This window comes from Cyprinodon tularosa, unplaced genomic scaffold (genome assembly GCF_016077235.1).
Source record: "Cyprinodon tularosa strain WSP-4 unplaced genomic scaffold, ASM1607723v1 ctg348, whole genome shotgun sequence".
NCBI lineage: Eukaryota > Metazoa > Chordata > Actinopteri > Cyprinodontiformes > Cyprinodontidae > Cyprinodon > Cyprinodon tularosa.
Window position 1 is genome coordinate 470,000 of NW_024039061.1, and position 16,720 is coordinate 486,719.

The window sequence follows — 16,720 nt, forward strand, 5'->3', positions numbered from 1 at the left end:
CCTTAAGGAAAACAATTGTGAAAAGTAGCAGGAAAAAAAAAAACCCAAATAGACTCAGGAAAATCATCTTTCCCAAAGCCGCAAAGGCAATCATCTCCTTGCACACAGATGCTAAACGATAAGCAGTCGTATTGATCAAAGAAACCATCCCAAAATGTGGGTTAAATAATCATGAGATACCAATATGAAGATATGATGCATAAACATGAGAGAAAACCACAACCTAAACACCTAAAGAATGTTTTAGTCCTGTCTGATTCAGTGGTTTGGGAAAACACTTAAATCCAGCAGAGGGCAGAATTACAGCTCACACAGCTTTGTTTACAAAAGAGGATTTTTTTTCTATTCTTGTAAATTCAAAGTGCAATTTTCAATTTAATGTCTAAAAAATATCTAGCATTATTATTGCAAACACAGTTTAAAATATAATATCTGTGGATGTGTGTGTGTGTGTGTGTGTGTTTGTGCGCGCGCGTGTGTGTGTGTGTGTGTGTGTGTGTGTGTGTGTGTGTGTGTGTGTGTGTGTGTGTGTGTGTGTGTGTGTGTGTGTAAGGTTAATAAAAAACTGCCTACTTGACTTTAAGCATGTTAGACATTTTACATAACTGCAGCTGCTGTTTTTCACATCATCACTCATAACATTTGCCTTCACTGTTCTTGTGTTATGTTCATTAATAATAAATGTTGGAGCTGGGGCCTAGAATAAAATCTCCCAGTAACAAGTGGGCACTACACTTGTTTTGGCATCTTATGTAAATCAATTTTTCCACACCACAAAAATTAAATGTGTAGGTATATTTATTTTTTAGTCCTACATGATAACTAAAGAGTTGTGTGAAAGTTCTGTGATTTCTGTTTATTTTTATGTCCAAACAGGCCTGAGAGACATCCAAAATATGGGGGCTCAACACACTGAAGGTCTCTTATTGAGAAAGTTCATTCTGATAGGATGTGCAGCATTTGCAATCTGTTGCTTTTCTCTTCACCCTTAAAACATCAGCTTGGTCTTTTAGCAAACATTTGTCACTGTCGATTTCTAAGCTTTCTCGGTTTTCTTGCTTCTTAATTGAATCCACAGAACTGAATTCCAGCAGCAGGAGACCAGAAGAAAAAAGATGTTATGTCAGAGGTCTAAGGTTGGTGTCTGACCTTCGACCTTGGAGCAGGCCCCTACTGTGCGGGGCTTTTGGAGGTTTATATATATTTGGGTTGGAGGGCTGTATACTCTAGTCAAAAAACAAGAAGGTTTTCAGCTTAATGTTCCTTCATATAAAAACATTGTATAGTGTAATCAGGTCAAAAGACTTCATACTATGCATCTATGAAATGTACACAAATTGACGCACAGTTACATTTGTTTCTATTTATACAGTTCGTTTTTTCTATTCTTAGGCTATTGGAGAAAAAGAAATATGTGGGCTGACGAAAAAAAAACTAAAGAGAAAGGTGTTCGTCATCATATGGCATCACACTAGTTCAGCTTTCCAGAAAAAGAGCCTCAAACCAGTAGGAAACCACAGTGTTGGTAGTGTGATGGTCAAGGGACCCCCTTCTTGCTTAAGGGAGACTTACCATAACTAAAAACATTATAGCTTCTGATCTGTAACAGGAAATGTTACAGTCTAACTATCAGAAGGGAACCTTAAGCTCCAGTGTTGTTAAATGATGGTGCTGAACAATGATGCACACCAGCAGATCTGCCTCCGAATGACTAGAAATGAACATAAGATTAAGAATTGCCTAGTTATAATCTAATTAGGATGATATGTGTTACATTAAGCATATGATTCATGCTACCAAATCAGTCAAAGGGACTCAAATAAAGCAATAAAAAAAAGAGCAGGACAAAATATGTCTTATTTCTCCCAGTTATTCCTCCACCACAGCCAGTTATTAGGCTAAGGGGGCAATTGCATTTGAACCTAGGATTGATTCTTTTCCATTGAAAAAATAGAATAAAACAGTGTCTCATATTCACCTTTGATAATCTGATGTAAGTGCGTCAAAAAAGGAAAATCTAAATAAATCTGTACACATAGCAAGAAGTGAACAAATGGTGCAGAGGTGCAAATGCTGAAAAGCATTGAAAGTTGAGCAGCAAAAAAGCAGATGTATAACAGGTTGACCACCCCCTCCTCCAGCCTCTTACGTTATTTCACTGCAAGTAATAGCTACTTAACTGAAGGGTCTCCTTAGCTGTTAGGGAATGACTTTAATTCATAACTATTGTTCCAAAAGGCTTGGAAGAATCCTTTGTTTAGCATTGGGAATTTCTTCATTATAACATTAATACAATGAAATCAGGCTTCTTAAACATCTTTTAGATATGTTTCTATGCAGAATGCTAACCTTACTAATCAAGAAACAAATATGTCAGCACATACTTTCTCTAATGATTTTGCTAAACATCTCAGTGCAGTACTTTTAAAATAAATAGGTTTAAGTTGCAACCTTTGGTTCATTAATCTGAAATAATGATGGAAACCCTTTATGTATATGGAGTTCTGAGGAAACCTTGCTCAATCCTTTAATAATTCAATACCTCCTCTTTTTTATCTGCCTCTCATTCTCCTAAATAACCCCAATTTAGCCTCCTCTCCCCCATCTCTGTCCCCCTAACAAGCCCCACTGTCCCACCCATCTCCTGTTTTTTTTATACTCTGTGTGTGCATGGGGAAGAAGTCTCAGAAGGTGGGCCATCGGTTTGTTAGTTGATTCAGCATCTCATTGAGCTCATTGTGCTCCAATGACCCTCCAGCCCAGCTGGACACAACAAGAGGCAAGAACTCTCTTTCAAATCTCTCACTCCCTCCCCCCTTTTCGTTCCACATCACTCCCCAACCACTCACACACATAACCCCCCCTCAAGCTACTTTAATCCCGAGCTCACCAAACTTTTCTTTTACAAACGTAAACCCACTTTACAGCCAAAGTTTGTTGACCTAACCAAATTAACACATGGCACAGATTTTGTTAAAGCACAAATAACCTGTTGTTTGGTGAGACAGTTTAAGAGAGAACTTAAACAAAATAATCAACCAGCTTTTTTTTTGATGTAAAACTCTAATTACTAATGTGGGCAAGAGAGCAAGCATTAGTTTTAACATAATCAAGTTTTGTTTACAGGAAAAACACACCGAACAAAATCTCTAACTGGTGAATTTATGATCAATAAGATGTTTTTTTAACTCCTTGAATTTTCAAGAATCATAGAAAAGCATAATTTGCAGTATCCTAGCTGTCAGGCAGATTTTTAATATAGTTTAGATGCTCATTTTGAATTTAGCACATGCACATTTAGCACATTTTGCCTTTTATTATATGCATCTTTAAAAATGTGCAAAACTGAAAATGAATACTAGATGTGAATGTTTATGTTCACAGTGGTCAAATAAAGTATTGTTGAACTTATTAAAATCCACCTGATTTGAATATTTGTAACAGGAAAATAGGCATAAACATCACACCAAAAAAGCAAAAACAAGTATTCCACATGTCAAAGCAAAACTTGTTGGAAAAAAAAAATAAAATATATATATATATATAGGCAAAAACTATGAATGGAACAAGGAATATGTATTGAAAACAATTCTAAGAATGCATTGAATACTCTGTGAATAACCTTTTAACCTTATACTTAGAAAGTTCCTTTAAGGCACTTGATTAGTACCTTAAAGGTACTTTTGTTGGACTATTGGGTAAAAATAGCATTTAGACACAGAGGTGTATCCTTCCTTTTATAATGTTTAAAATTTCTTAGACTCGTCAAAATAAAAAAATAAATGTTTTTAAACATTGTCATGTTTCAAAAATAGCAAAGTGAGCTTTAGGTCTTCTTTCACAGTGCTTAGACTCTTACTGTGTGTTGCTGCAAACTGAAACAGCCCTCAAAGAGGTGGATACAATAGTTTTCTGCTGTACGTCTTTGGCTTCAAAGTGTAACACGAACGTGTCAGAGAGCCTGTCTGGATGTGTCTGTTCTGGGTTTGTAAAAACAACAATTCTCACCTGTGATGATGGGGGAACTAGGTTTTATTTACCAGGGTCCTGTGCTGTTTTTCTCAACTGGATTGTAGGTTTTTAGCCAACTAATCAGTACAGTGATTTAAAGTTTCACTTTGCAATAATACTTTTTGTTCTATCTTTCCAAGATAGAGGAACACTCATGTCTGCGTGTGTGGGAGTGGGACTTGTTTTTCCATGGCTGCAGTGGAAATTTTTACACATCTGCTTTCACCTTTGAAATCAAAGACAATGCCCCTTCTCAGCTGTCTCACACACAGGCTGTCTCCAGAGGCCCTGTGCCCTCTTATCTGCCTGTTTTTCTCTGTTTCTTTTTGGTGTAACAGCACACACTTCTACATTTGTTTGGTCTGTGCCATGAAGCTGCTTACTTTTAAGTGTTTGCTTCTGGCTGCCTCTGCTTTACATACAGAAGACAAAAACTTCAAAAAAAAAATCTAAATAAATAAGGCTAATCACAAATTTACTCAAGGAGATTTTTAAAGCATTTGGTTTAGTTTTTTCAGCTATGTTATGCCAGTGCAATTATATCACTAACTTGACAATTAATAAATCTCTCAAGGAATAAAAGCTGCAAATAATTGTTGATGAAGAAACTGACTGTTCAAATGTGTTAATTGAAGGATGAATGCAAGAAATAAAAAATATTTGCAACCTTCAGGTGATTTTCAAGTGAAGCCCATTTTTGTTTGACAAGGCAAGAACTGTGAGGACAGTTTCCTTCAAAATTCCCTACACACAGCACATGGGAAACATTTTTTTTTTGGTCTCTTAAGCCTCTCCTAAACCAGAGACAACAGAAGAGTTTTACCTGAACAAACAGTAATAGATTTGAATAGCAATAGATTGTAATAGATTTAGAAATCTAGAGCTCAGATTGTATTTCTTAATGTCAGAGATTAATGGGGGGATCATCTGTTGTTAGTCCACTTTTTGTCCAACTTCCTTAAGAAAAACAATTGTGAAAAGTAGCACAAAAAAAAATAGACTCAGGAAAATTATCTTTCCAAAAGCTGCAAAGGCAATTGTCTCCTTGCACACGGATGCTAAACGATCCTGCTGAAACTCAAATAAATCTGCAACCAATTTCATAGACGGCTTAAGCACAACACATTATGTTAATGCTGCATACCTCATTATTTGTTTGGACTGTCTTCTAAGGAAACTCATTAGTCATCATTGCTAAAAATGCTTTTAACTGTCTTCATACTATATGAGCATTTTGAGCCAGTGTTTAAAATAAATTTATTGATATGACATAATGAAAAAGAAAAGTATCTTGATTCTTGAGTGTCTTTTATTACTGCAACCTTCCAACTAATAGCAGTTAATTCTTCTTCCTAGGCGATACTGATTTTATCTTCCAGTTAGCAGTTGCCCACATCGGGCTAGAGGCCCCAGTGACCATGATATTACCATGCTTAATTGATCAGGACACTGGCTTTACCTGGGGCCAATTTCACAAAATTTTGATAAGGGATTTTCTGGATACCCCTACTTGATTAAGCCTTGAATTGGTTTCACAAAAGCAGTAACACGTAAGTTAATCCTAGTGTTTAGTCAGTAGCTTCATATTCAGGAACCAATACCTTTTTTGGTGATTCTGTTTTCCTTATCTGTATGTTTTAGTATGTTTTCTAATCAGCCTGACAATACAGTCAGATTGTTTAAAAGTTTCTATCAAGAAAAAAACAGTTAACTGCATCCAGTCATTGACTTGTAAGACATCCTTGTCCTGGATGAGCATGCGGCAATGATTTTTACATGCCTTTTGTTGTTGACTCTTTAGCAATCCCTCAAACCAAACATGCACCTAGCAACAGTCGAAAGGAAAAACTCCCTTTCTACAGGAAAAAACCTCCAGCAGAACCAGGCTCATTGTGAGCGGCCTTCTGCCGAGGCGGACTGGGGTTCAAGGAGACAGAAGCGGACATACAGAAAGAAGCAGAGATACAAAAACTAGCTGTTAACTAGTTCCAAAGGTGGCCCAGTCCAGGAAACACACAGCCAAGCAGACGAGGCCAAGCTCCCATGTCAGAGAAGTGAGAAAAGACTGTGAGATAAGAGGAAGGAAGAATGATAGACAGACCAGGAGGGTAACAGGTGGACGAGGCTACTGAATGTGCAACAGCTGAAGAAATGCGCAATAATTAGGACATTTTTTTTTAGCATATGATGTAGAGATGAAATGATTAAAGATTCCAGACTCAAGGACACGAAAGAAGCTATGAAAAGGAAACTGATGAGGGAGAAATGCACAGAATCCATGAATCCAGCCTATCTAACTAGACCCAGAGGGGGATTTACCATTAGGCAATACTAGGCAGTTGCCTAGGGCCCCAAGTTCCTGGGGGCCCCATAAAATATATATTTTTAATTTATATTTGTGCACATTATGTTTTTGATGAAACTATAATATTAAGTGTGTCTCTACCCCCTTTCAGTGTCCACCACATTGGATCAGTCCATTTGCTCCAAATTTTCAGAAAGGTCCAAACAGACAGCAGCAAACACGTTGAAAACAAACAATGCGAAGAGCAGTGTTGCCAACTTAGTGCTTTTGTTGCTATATTTAACAACTTTTCAGACCCCTCTAGTGCTTTTATTCCAGAAAAGCACCTAGTGCCTAATCTAGCGACTTTTTTTCTGTTAGTGGAGACTTTGGCTACAACATATAAAAGCAGCTAACTCTGCTCACCAGAGCAAGTAGATTGGTAACCCCGCCTCCTGCTCTCCTCTATCTTGTCTGCTGTCATGATTCATGCAGCTATTATTTCATCCAAATGAAAAATTGAGAACGAATAAGCAGATCATTGCTTGTCTACGGTGCCTCTTTGGAAACACAGGAAGGAGCAATCGGCTAAGTGAGCTTAGTGATTGGAAAGAAATCTTCTATTCCTTTTGAGACAGCATGAAAAGTGAGCTCAGTACAAAACATATAGAGGAAAACTACAAGAAAAGGGACACGAAGAGAGGGACGAAACCTGCAGAATGGATGTCTATTTTATTAACATCTCTGTATCTCTATAATGGGTCAATTCAGCAGGCCCCATGCCTGTTTTTGCCTAGGGCACCAAATTTCCTAAATCTGCCCCTGACTAGACCACCTGGTATGTAATTATCCTATGTTTGTTCAAAGATATTAGATTAAATGTGAGACATTTTGGCAGCAATCATCACTATAAGCTCTCCAAAAAGTGATGACTGAAAGGAGTCCTGTATGATAATTTAAGGATTTTGTCTGAATTTACATTTTATATTTATATATTTATTTGTAAAACATTACTTTTCCTCAGTTAGCCTATATATAAGTGTGGCAATTGTTTCTTCAAAGAGAAAGGGAATTGATGTTTTAAGAGTTTTTTTTTTTTTTTCATAAGAGCTCCATTGTGTGCCTCTTTTACCCTCTCATGTACAATTTTCTACATATCTGCCACTGGACCTGACTCGGCTGCACCTGGCAAGGCAAGCAGAGTTTATTGACATATTATATTTCAGTTACAAGACAATTCAAAGTTTTTTACATGGGGGGGAAAAAAATAAAAGTACATTGCAATAGAATAACTGCAACACAAATAAAGATAAAAAAAAACATGAAAATCTGACATTGGATGATCAATAAAAAAAAGTTAAAATTGTTGATTAAAAAGAAAGGAACATTAAACAAAAAACTTAACTAATTATGTTTAGATATCTTAGTTAACCCTTTATAGGGCAATTTACCATTTTTGATCACTTGCATACCCCTTACAAGTGTAGCCCCCCCTTCCTTCAGTGAGGTCTATATGCACAAGATCTATATCAAGCCATTCAGCTAAGATGCTGCTACATGGCTGTACATCTTATTTTGGCATTTGACCAAATAGATGAGCCCTTGAATGATATATTACCTACTGAAATTAAGTTGGAAAAAAGATTTAACAAGTCAAGAAAAAAAAGGTAAAAAGATCATTGAAAAGTTAAAAAGTAAAGTTAGTTAATAAGCTTAGTTAATAATTATATGTAGGTTTATAAACCAAAGAATGTATCAACATTAATGCCTCTAAGGTTATGTTGTATCAAAAATCAATGTGTTTCTTTCACTCTCAGAGTGTTTTTCATGAATTTCTTATAGAAGCACTTTTGCTATTCTTAATCTATGTTGGTGTTTCTTGTTATTAAATGAAACTGACATTCCAATAATATAATCTATTGGTTTAAAATTTTGATTTTCAAAGTATTTCACTGAGTATAGGGTTAAAGGCCTATCTAAACAAATTTGTGTCTTATTTCTTTACATCAACTTAGGGTTTCATCACTTTAACATTTTTTTCTGGGAGTTTATTCCAACTTGGCTTGGATGCATTGATCAGGCTAGTCTAAGCCTGGTTTTATCTCTTATTCTGAGTAATCTTTGATGAAATGGGTCTCTAACAGCCAGCCCAACAATGTAGATAAGCTGCAGAGCAACATTTGTTTCTTTAAAGCATCTGCAGTGCTTTATGCAGATCTCCTCCTATAGAATTCCCTTTTAAGCGAACATTTCTGTAGCCTACTTGAACTGAATGAAATAAATGGCTGCAGATGGTTGCCTCGGAGCGCTGCACACTTCCAGAGGGCGGAGCCTAACGGCGCTGTTTAAATCCACACGTGGTCTCACGCGGCTAGAAACTTCTGAACCACCAAACTCACTCTCATGCCATTGCACTGCACAAGTCCGGCGCGAATAAACTGGACCGATCGGAGGCCTTGATATTTCGGCGAAAATGCCAGCTCACCCTTTCAAGCAGTTCTCGGAGCTGGAGGACACGATGAGCAAGGTAAGAAGAGCTGAAGGCGGAAGATAAGCTAAGATAGGAAGACGTTAGTTAGCTAAAGCTCACTTCACGTTAGCTTGTTAGCTGCTAGCAAAACTTCACAACTCCTCCTCTCGCGCTGTTTTAACACGTTCTAGCCTTGAGTTACGAATAAAGTAGTCTTTTAATTTTGAAGCGCAGGTTTTATCTTATTACTTCTGTGTTTTTTTGAAAGTTTTGAAGTGATTTTGTTTCAGTTTTGAGCGATTTGGCGCTTGTTGTCTAACTTCTTCATAACATCAGGCTAGCATCAAACTGTTTGAGCCACTTTCTTACAACTTTCACACTGATTTTCTTATCAGAGCTTCTACTTCCTGTCTTTCCACACTAAATGAAATAGGCAAAGCTAAATAAATCAACTCTACTAAAGTTGAATCAGAACATTGGACTTTGCAAAGTTAGGCTGAGTGTCGTTTTGTTTTGTATTAGGCTACAGTCATCGCCTGCTTCTGTTTCTACTTTATATTTCTATAAACTGTTGCTTTTTTTTTAGCTTAATACTAAAGTTAATGTTTATAAACCTACTTGGAGAGCATCAGATCTATTTTGTTGATGAAGCTGAACTCAAAAGATTTTTATATGCCATTAGAAGCCCTCAACGGTTTGGTATTTATATAGATTCATATTTATGTGCTTTTTTTTCTCCATCCAAATTTATTCAGCAAGAATCTTGCAGTGCAATGCAATCAAATATTGCAGTGGTGTAGGTGATAAGAATTGAGCACTAAAACCTTATTTTGAACAGTTATCTCAGATTGATCACGCTGTCTTTATGTCAACGTGCACAATAAATAGTGGACAGATTTTTCTGGTTCAAATAACTCTTTGTATTAACTGTAGGGCTGCAACTAATGATTATTTTGTTAATTGATTGATCTGTCTATAATTTTTTTTCTATTAATCGATTAATAATCAGATCAGAAAAGGTTCCTTAAAGAAGATTTACAGAATGAAACCAGGTTGAATTCTGATTAGAGCATACTGAAAGACATTTCTTTATGAAATGATAAATATTGATGCATCTTTCTTACAATTTTGTTATAATTACTGCTCCAAGTGTGTTTCTCTGTCAGCTAAAGGCGTGCTTTACTGTCTTTATACTACAGTTAATGATTAATTGGATTAATAAAGTAATTATTTCAATAATCAATTAATCATGATGAATCAACTGTTTTTTTTTTTTTTTTTAGATCTAACGAACTGAATTGAAGCTACAAAAGAGAGGGAAAAAAACGTTGCAGTTTAACAGAGTCATGGCAAAAATGCAGCTTAAGTGTTTGAACAGTTATTTATTCAGTTTATTATGCTGCACTGTGCTGTTTTCTTCAGCGCACCAATTAATTTAGTTTTGGGACCTCTTGATATTCCTTGCTGCTGTTAGGAGCTATATAGTTTCCCACAATCCCTTGTTAAGAGGCCATATTTAAGCAACCCACCTCACAAAGTTAAACAAAAATGTTATTCCTTCACATGTAGTTTGTGTGATACATAGAATACACACCCTCATACTTGTTATAATGGAGAGCTTCAGTCATTCTTTTTTTTTTTTTTGTCCTTTTCCAGAAGGCTTCGTTCCTAATTCTACCGGCAGCATTCATGTGTCTCTGTTGCACAATAGCATCCGTAAGGCTGAAAGGCTATTCTTCAGGAGGTGTTCAAGCTGACAACACCATTATACTCAGAAATAGAAAACACAACTGTTGGTGGTGGGGTGTATTGGTTAAATCGCAGGGTGTCTTTAGATGTTTGCATTTGGGAAGCCTCGCCGGTAGGAGAAGCTGCTTGTTTGCCACGTTTTTCTGCGCTGAGCTGTCCGTGAAGTTGCAGATTTTCTTAGGTGCTCAATGCGGACATTCTGTCCTCATGGACGCGTGTGGAGCGGCATGGAAGCCCAGAATGAGATAATTTGGCTAAGCAGACCTCATGGACATGTTGTGCATAAACGAAGGTTGAGTTTCTGCAAAACACCAGTGACACATTGACTAATATATCAGAGCATCTAGTTCACTCACGTGTTTATTTGCTTGTAACAAGAAAAAAAACTGTCTCTCTGCACATGGTCCATAAAAAGCTAAAATGATAACATTGATATGATGGGGGCATTGATATAACCGGGTTGCTCTGAGCTCTGGAACAGTTTTAAGGAAACTTTTTGGAATTTATTTTTAGCAAACATCAAGATAGTTGTGTCTTTTACAAAGTTCACCAAGAATAAGCTGATGGATGATATGATGGCCCTCTAATTATCATGCAGTTGCATCTCAATAACTAAGGAAATATCAAGTTAATGTATTTCAAACATTTTATCTAAGATGTGATAAGCCAACCCAATTCTTTTTTTTTTTACAGGATGTAAGAATTAATCCGATCAGAAAGTATTTATAGAAATGCAAAAGTGTAAATGCATGAAATCAGAAAAATAACCTCTCTTGATGGCCTCACCTGTTGTGTTTTAATAGGCTGTACTGGCATTATGAGTAATGCATTTCATTTAATTTTTTTAAACTTACTCCTTTTCAAGACGTTAAAAAATGAATAACTTGCATTTCCAGTGTTAGGAACTAGAAACTGATCAAAACAGCTGGAAGGTGCTAAACAATGTACAAAAAAATTACAGATACTGATTTTGCCTTCATGGATGCATGTTTTTTTAAAAACTGCAAAGAGTGGGAATGCTGCCGACTGCACTCCAAAAAGGACACACCGCATGTTAAAATGTAGGGTATTCTTCTTGGGTATTACAACATGGTTTGTGTATAAAGATGTAATGGTTGTGCAGCTGAGCAACAAAAAAATACTTGGATTATTGTGACGAATTATATAGCAAATTCAGTAAAATATATATACAATTTTATCACCACAGAACAAAACAATCAACTTGCAGAGGCACTCGATTTTGGACACATTACATTAAATGCGATGTTTTTAAATAAGAAGCTTTCGTTTGCACTCCATCCCTTTTAGGTGGCGTTTATAAACATGGGCTGAAACAATTAATTGATTATTGAAATAATTGTCTACTGATCAGTTAATCCTTAACTAGAGTATAGAGACTCTAGACTGTGTCCTTAGCTGACAGAGCAACCCACCTGGAGCAGTAATTATAAAAAAATATGTAAACATTTTGCATTTAAGACCTAAATCTTTTGTCTGTCAATATGCTCTATTCAGAACTCAAGTGGAAAACTTTTAGTCTCACCGGGTTTAATTTTGCAGAAAAGTCTTCTTTAAGGAACCTTTTGTCTATCTAATAATTTATAGATTAGGGGGGGGCAATATTGCCACAACAGCAAGTTTTTATGGTCATGAAGCAATGAAATCCTGCCGTGAAAAATGTGAAATAAAGTACTGTTTCATATTTTAAAACCTTTTTTATTTTCTATTTACAGCATTTACTCAGCCTTGACCTTGGAGAGCAGAACCACCCCGCCCTCCCTCTGAATATGGCCAAGAGTTCTCCAGGTTATGTCGGCGAGCTCTGCAGAAGCGCCTCGTTTTCTGTGTCCAGTCTCCCTCCAGATTTTTCAGAAGGCCCATTTCCGACCTCCAGCCTATGGGGGCAGCCCTCAGATAGCCCTGTCCCCTCCCAGCCTGCTGCTAGCTCCAACCAGTGGGGAAAGTTTGGTTTTCTCTCCCAGCGTTCAGTCAGCCTGGTGGAAACCAGGAGCATGCCAGAAGCTAGTCTAAACTGGTCCACTACTGAACTCCATACGTCCAAAAGTGAGTTTAGTCCCACTCCTTTACAAGCTGCCGCCTCCTCTTCATCGGGCTCTTCGTCACGCTACAAAACCGAACTCTGTAGATCTTTCACAGAGAACGGCCAGTGCAAGTATGGCGGGAGATGCCAGTTTGCCCACGGCCCAGAAGAGCTGCGTGATCTTAACAGACATCCAAAGTACAAGACCGAGCCATGCCGCACCTTTCACTCTATTGGCTTCTGCCCCTACGGGATCCGCTGTCACTTTATCCACAACAGTGAGGAGGAGAAGAAGCCCACCTTCTCTCGTTCCTCCTTATCTGTCTCCTCCTCCCTCAACATTCCTCACCAGCCAGCAGGTTCCTCTTCCTCTACTTTGCGCCCAAACAGGCCTCCCCTTGTCAGGCAGAGTTTCAGCTTTGCTGGATTTCCTTCATCTCCTCAGTACGTCCTCCAGTCTGTTCTCACCGACGCCACTCCACCTTCTGCTGCAGGCTCTTTTACATGCAGCTCATCCGGCTCGCCTACGTCCTGCGCCGACATCACCGACCTCCTCTCCAGTGCCTTTTTGGAGTTGGGCTCTGCTTTTGAGGCATCCGGCGCTCCAATGCGTGAGCCCTCTGCAGCCCAGGTCGGGCAGGCCGACCTACGCTCCCCTTTCCTGCCCTCACCCGACTCGGGCTACTCGCCCAGCGGACTGTCTCCCACCAGCTCACCCTCCCTCCGTCAGAGCCCCGGTGCCACCGATGTCTTCCTGGGGTCGTTGGGCACCCGCTCCCTGTCCTACACCTCACTTTCAGACCAGGACCAAGATGGAGGCAGCTCTGCAAGCTCTCTCAGCGGCTTTGAATCCTGCGGGGGTAGTAAAGACGGTAATGGAAAACGCTTGGCAGTGTTCAGCCAGCTCTCTGTTCCCTAAGATGCTGCTGGTCTCTATAAGCTAAGGGAAATATTTTTGACCTAAGGTATCATTTGCACCTCCAACGGCATTAAAGGAAATGAGGACTAAATGGCAGATTTAAAACACTTTAGAGATTCCTGTTGAGATTAATGTGGCAGAATGTGAAAATATGTCGCAATGGTTGTTTTATATTGACGGATAGGCTTTTATTCTTTATCTAAATTGTCTATATGTGCCTTGAAGGCAACACTGCCAACAAATGTGATCAGTGTGATCAGCCAAGTTGTTCGTTGACTTCATGTTGTATGAAAGGTTTGTAGTACAAGACAAAGCCAAAGATCACCTGTTTTTCTAGTTCAGACTCCCAAACTATGGTGTATCTAACACACAGTTGTTTAAGCTTTTCAAATGTTTTTTTTTTTTGCTTAGATTACTGGCATTAAACCTTTGTTGTTTTTTTTGTTTTTGTTTTTTCCGCTATAACATTGTTGATTTTGCTTCATCATCCAGTATTACTTCTTGGCTGTCTACTGTTCTCCAGACAAGATCCAATAAAAGCGTCTGTTGCCTTACTGAAATGAATCCAGCATACTGTAGAGGTTTAGGGTACATGCGTTAGTGTTTTAGAGACCTTACTCAGCTGTTTTTTGTGTGTTGACGGTCTGGTTAGACGAACGGGTGTCGTGATGTTCCTTCTCTATTTAAGAATCCCCCTTTTTTGTCGATGAGTTTCAGACCTGTTAAAGATGAAGGCGTTCATCTTTAGTAAATTAATTTCTTTAATTTATTTTAACGTATTTATAGAGGACTTCTCAGTTGATGCTTGTACCGAGTTTAATATATTTGGGTTTCTTCTACCTTTTTGTACTGAAAATAAAGTTTTTTTTTTCTCCTTTTTAAAAAATAGTTTTGCTTCTTTTCCTTATTTAACCAGCCTTTTAGGTAAAGACAAATATATGACTTCCATCTGCTTAATCTTGCACGGTTTTCTCTTCCTTTACACGTGTTTGCTTTGATGTAGGCGGTATGCAGCAGCAGCCATTCACAGGTTTTGAGGTGCAGCGAGCAGGAAGGAAGCAGGATATGTGTGAACTGTCACATCTGGTTTGCATTGACTACCCACCCTGTGACTCAGTGGGTTAGGTTGGAGTATAAACACAAAAATTATTCTAACACTGGCATCACATCTGATGTCTGTTTTTGAAGTTTAGCATTTTTTTCTGCGTGAAAAATGTTTTTGTAGCAGTTTCACTGTCACAGGTTTCCAAGCATCTAATCTAAAGGTGTCAAGTTATACAACAGGGTTGTTGATTGATCATCTTTTATATTAGAAGATACTTTTATATTTCAATTAGCCTAAATAATAAGCCTTTCTAATTTTTTATATGCACCTATTTGCTTGTAAAGCATTGTGTGTGTATATATGGAAATATTGCAGAATCACTATTTTGTTTTTTGCATTTTGGAAAATTGCTGAAATAAAAAAACAATCAGGTTTAAAATGATCAGTAGAGGATAAGCTTGTTAAGGGGGTGGGGAAAGAAGGTTCCTCCATCTATGGTTAATTCCTTCAAGTTAACTGATGCTAAAACTCAAGGAACAATGTTTTACACGCCTGATGCTGCAAGGCTTGTAATGATCTAAATTTGATAACCAACCATGCATCACTGCTAAATTAACATTTTGAATTAAATCTCCAGATTTTTTCCACATTAGATTCTGTCATTGTTTTCACAGCCAGGCTTTTAGTCACCATGGCTTAAAGTGCTTCTCTACAATACATTCCATGATGGAGTTTTAGTGTATTTATTTGAAATACTAGGATAATCTAACAAAGTTGCACATACCCGTGAAGAGGAAGCAGAAAAAAATGTTTTGCGCAGAACATAATTGTGGCGACAATTTGTATTGGTCTCTTTTGAAACACTTCCACTGCAGCTAAATGTTGGCCATTCTAACACAGTAATATGCTTCGATTTAAGCCATTCTGGTGGAGCTTTTAGTAAATTTTAGCCTGAAGCTGCAACTCTTAATCTTAATTCCTGTAAAGATAAAACAAGCTATGAGCTACGCTGCCTTTTACCTTGACAGATTAGCAGGCTTGGGTGTAATGTAGTTTATCCTTTAAGTTTTTATGGCTAATATATCAGGTTTTTTAATGCATCACTGTCTTAGAAAAATATATTAAGACGTTAACATTTTTTTTCAGTTAAACTAAGTTGCTGGTCTTGTTTTTGACCAAAGAAATCGGAATATTTTCCTTATGAACGCACTTAGTTTTATCATCTTGTCCCTACATCTTAAGATGGGGCTGTTCTGGAACTGATTCATTTGCTGTGCAGCGTTAGAGGCATGTGAAGGCCTGTATGGGTATGTGTCATTGTTTCCCAGAGAGATTATTATCCCACACTCCTGTGCTGCAGGACATAGGGAAGGCAGGCAGATGGCTGCATTCAGGTCCACCACTGGTCAACATATGGGCCGTGGAGACGAGGTTTTGTCTAGAAGACTGAGTATCCCGCCATGCATGGGTGTAAGAAGCTGAATGAATGAAGAGGTGGGGGTGAAAAGTGCTTGAGAGTAGGAAACTGCAACAGTTTGTGGAGCTGTACAGTAATAGTAGCAATACAATTTAGTAACTCAGTCAATCACATCTACAGTAGAGGTTTTTTTCTAAAGAGTTATTTAAGCTAACCCCAACTAATTAAAGGAAATGAAAGCAAATAAACCAAGTTGGGTGTGTTACTGTTCTCACATATCAACACATCTTGCACTTTTAAATTATTCTTTTGTCCTAACAGTTTTGCAGTTGATTGCAGATTATCAGATGTGGCGATCAGTCATTGCAATATTGTAAAATATAAAAGCTGTGAGAAAAAAAGGCTGCAATAGTCTTGTTGCATATGTCTGCACGCCTTTAAAGCCATACTTTAGTCAAATGAGCTTCTCTTTCATATTTAGCACTCAGACTTCTTTAGAGGGTTGTCAGCATCCTACATCCTCATTAAATATTGGCCATTACCTTGCAAAAGAAAAAATAGTCAGTTTCTTGTTGACTTTATTGACAGATTTGATACATAGGATACAAACCACCAAATTTTGTGGAGAAATGTAAAAAAATACTTTATAAGGTTGTCATTTCGCAGTAGTTTCCATTTTTTTAGTCAAATTGGACAAGTTAAAGTTACATTTTTACTCCTTGAAAAAATGACTCAGAAGCGATCATAAAAAAGCCTATTTAGTGGATAACATTTCATAATTCCC

General features: G+C 37.7%; 1 protein-coding gene across 1 annotated transcript; it reads left to right on the forward strand.

Annotated features, from left to right (window-relative positions):
* The first annotated feature begins 8,643 nt into the window (after positions 1-8,643).
* zgc:114130 (uncharacterized protein LOC570332 homolog) lies at positions 8,644-14,354 on the forward strand. Its single transcript, XM_038294916.1, has 2 exons — positions 8,644-8,822; positions 12,248-14,354. The coding sequence occupies exons 1-2, from the start codon at positions 8,769-8,771 to the stop codon at positions 13,472-13,474; spliced, it is 1,281 nt and encodes a 426-aa protein (XP_038150844.1). The 5' UTR covers positions 8,644-8,768; the 3' UTR covers positions 13,475-14,354.
* The last annotated feature ends 2,366 nt before the right edge of the window (positions 14,355-16,720 follow it).

Coding starts and splice junctions, on each gene's coding strand:
- zgc:114130 (XM_038294916.1), top strand. CDS start 8,769: ATGCCAGCTCACCCTTTCAAGCAGTTCTCGGAGCTGGAGGACACGATG. Junction 8,823..12,247: donor TGGAGGACACGATGAGCAAG/GTAAGAAGAGCT, acceptor TTCTATTTACAG/CATTTACTCAGCCTTGACCT.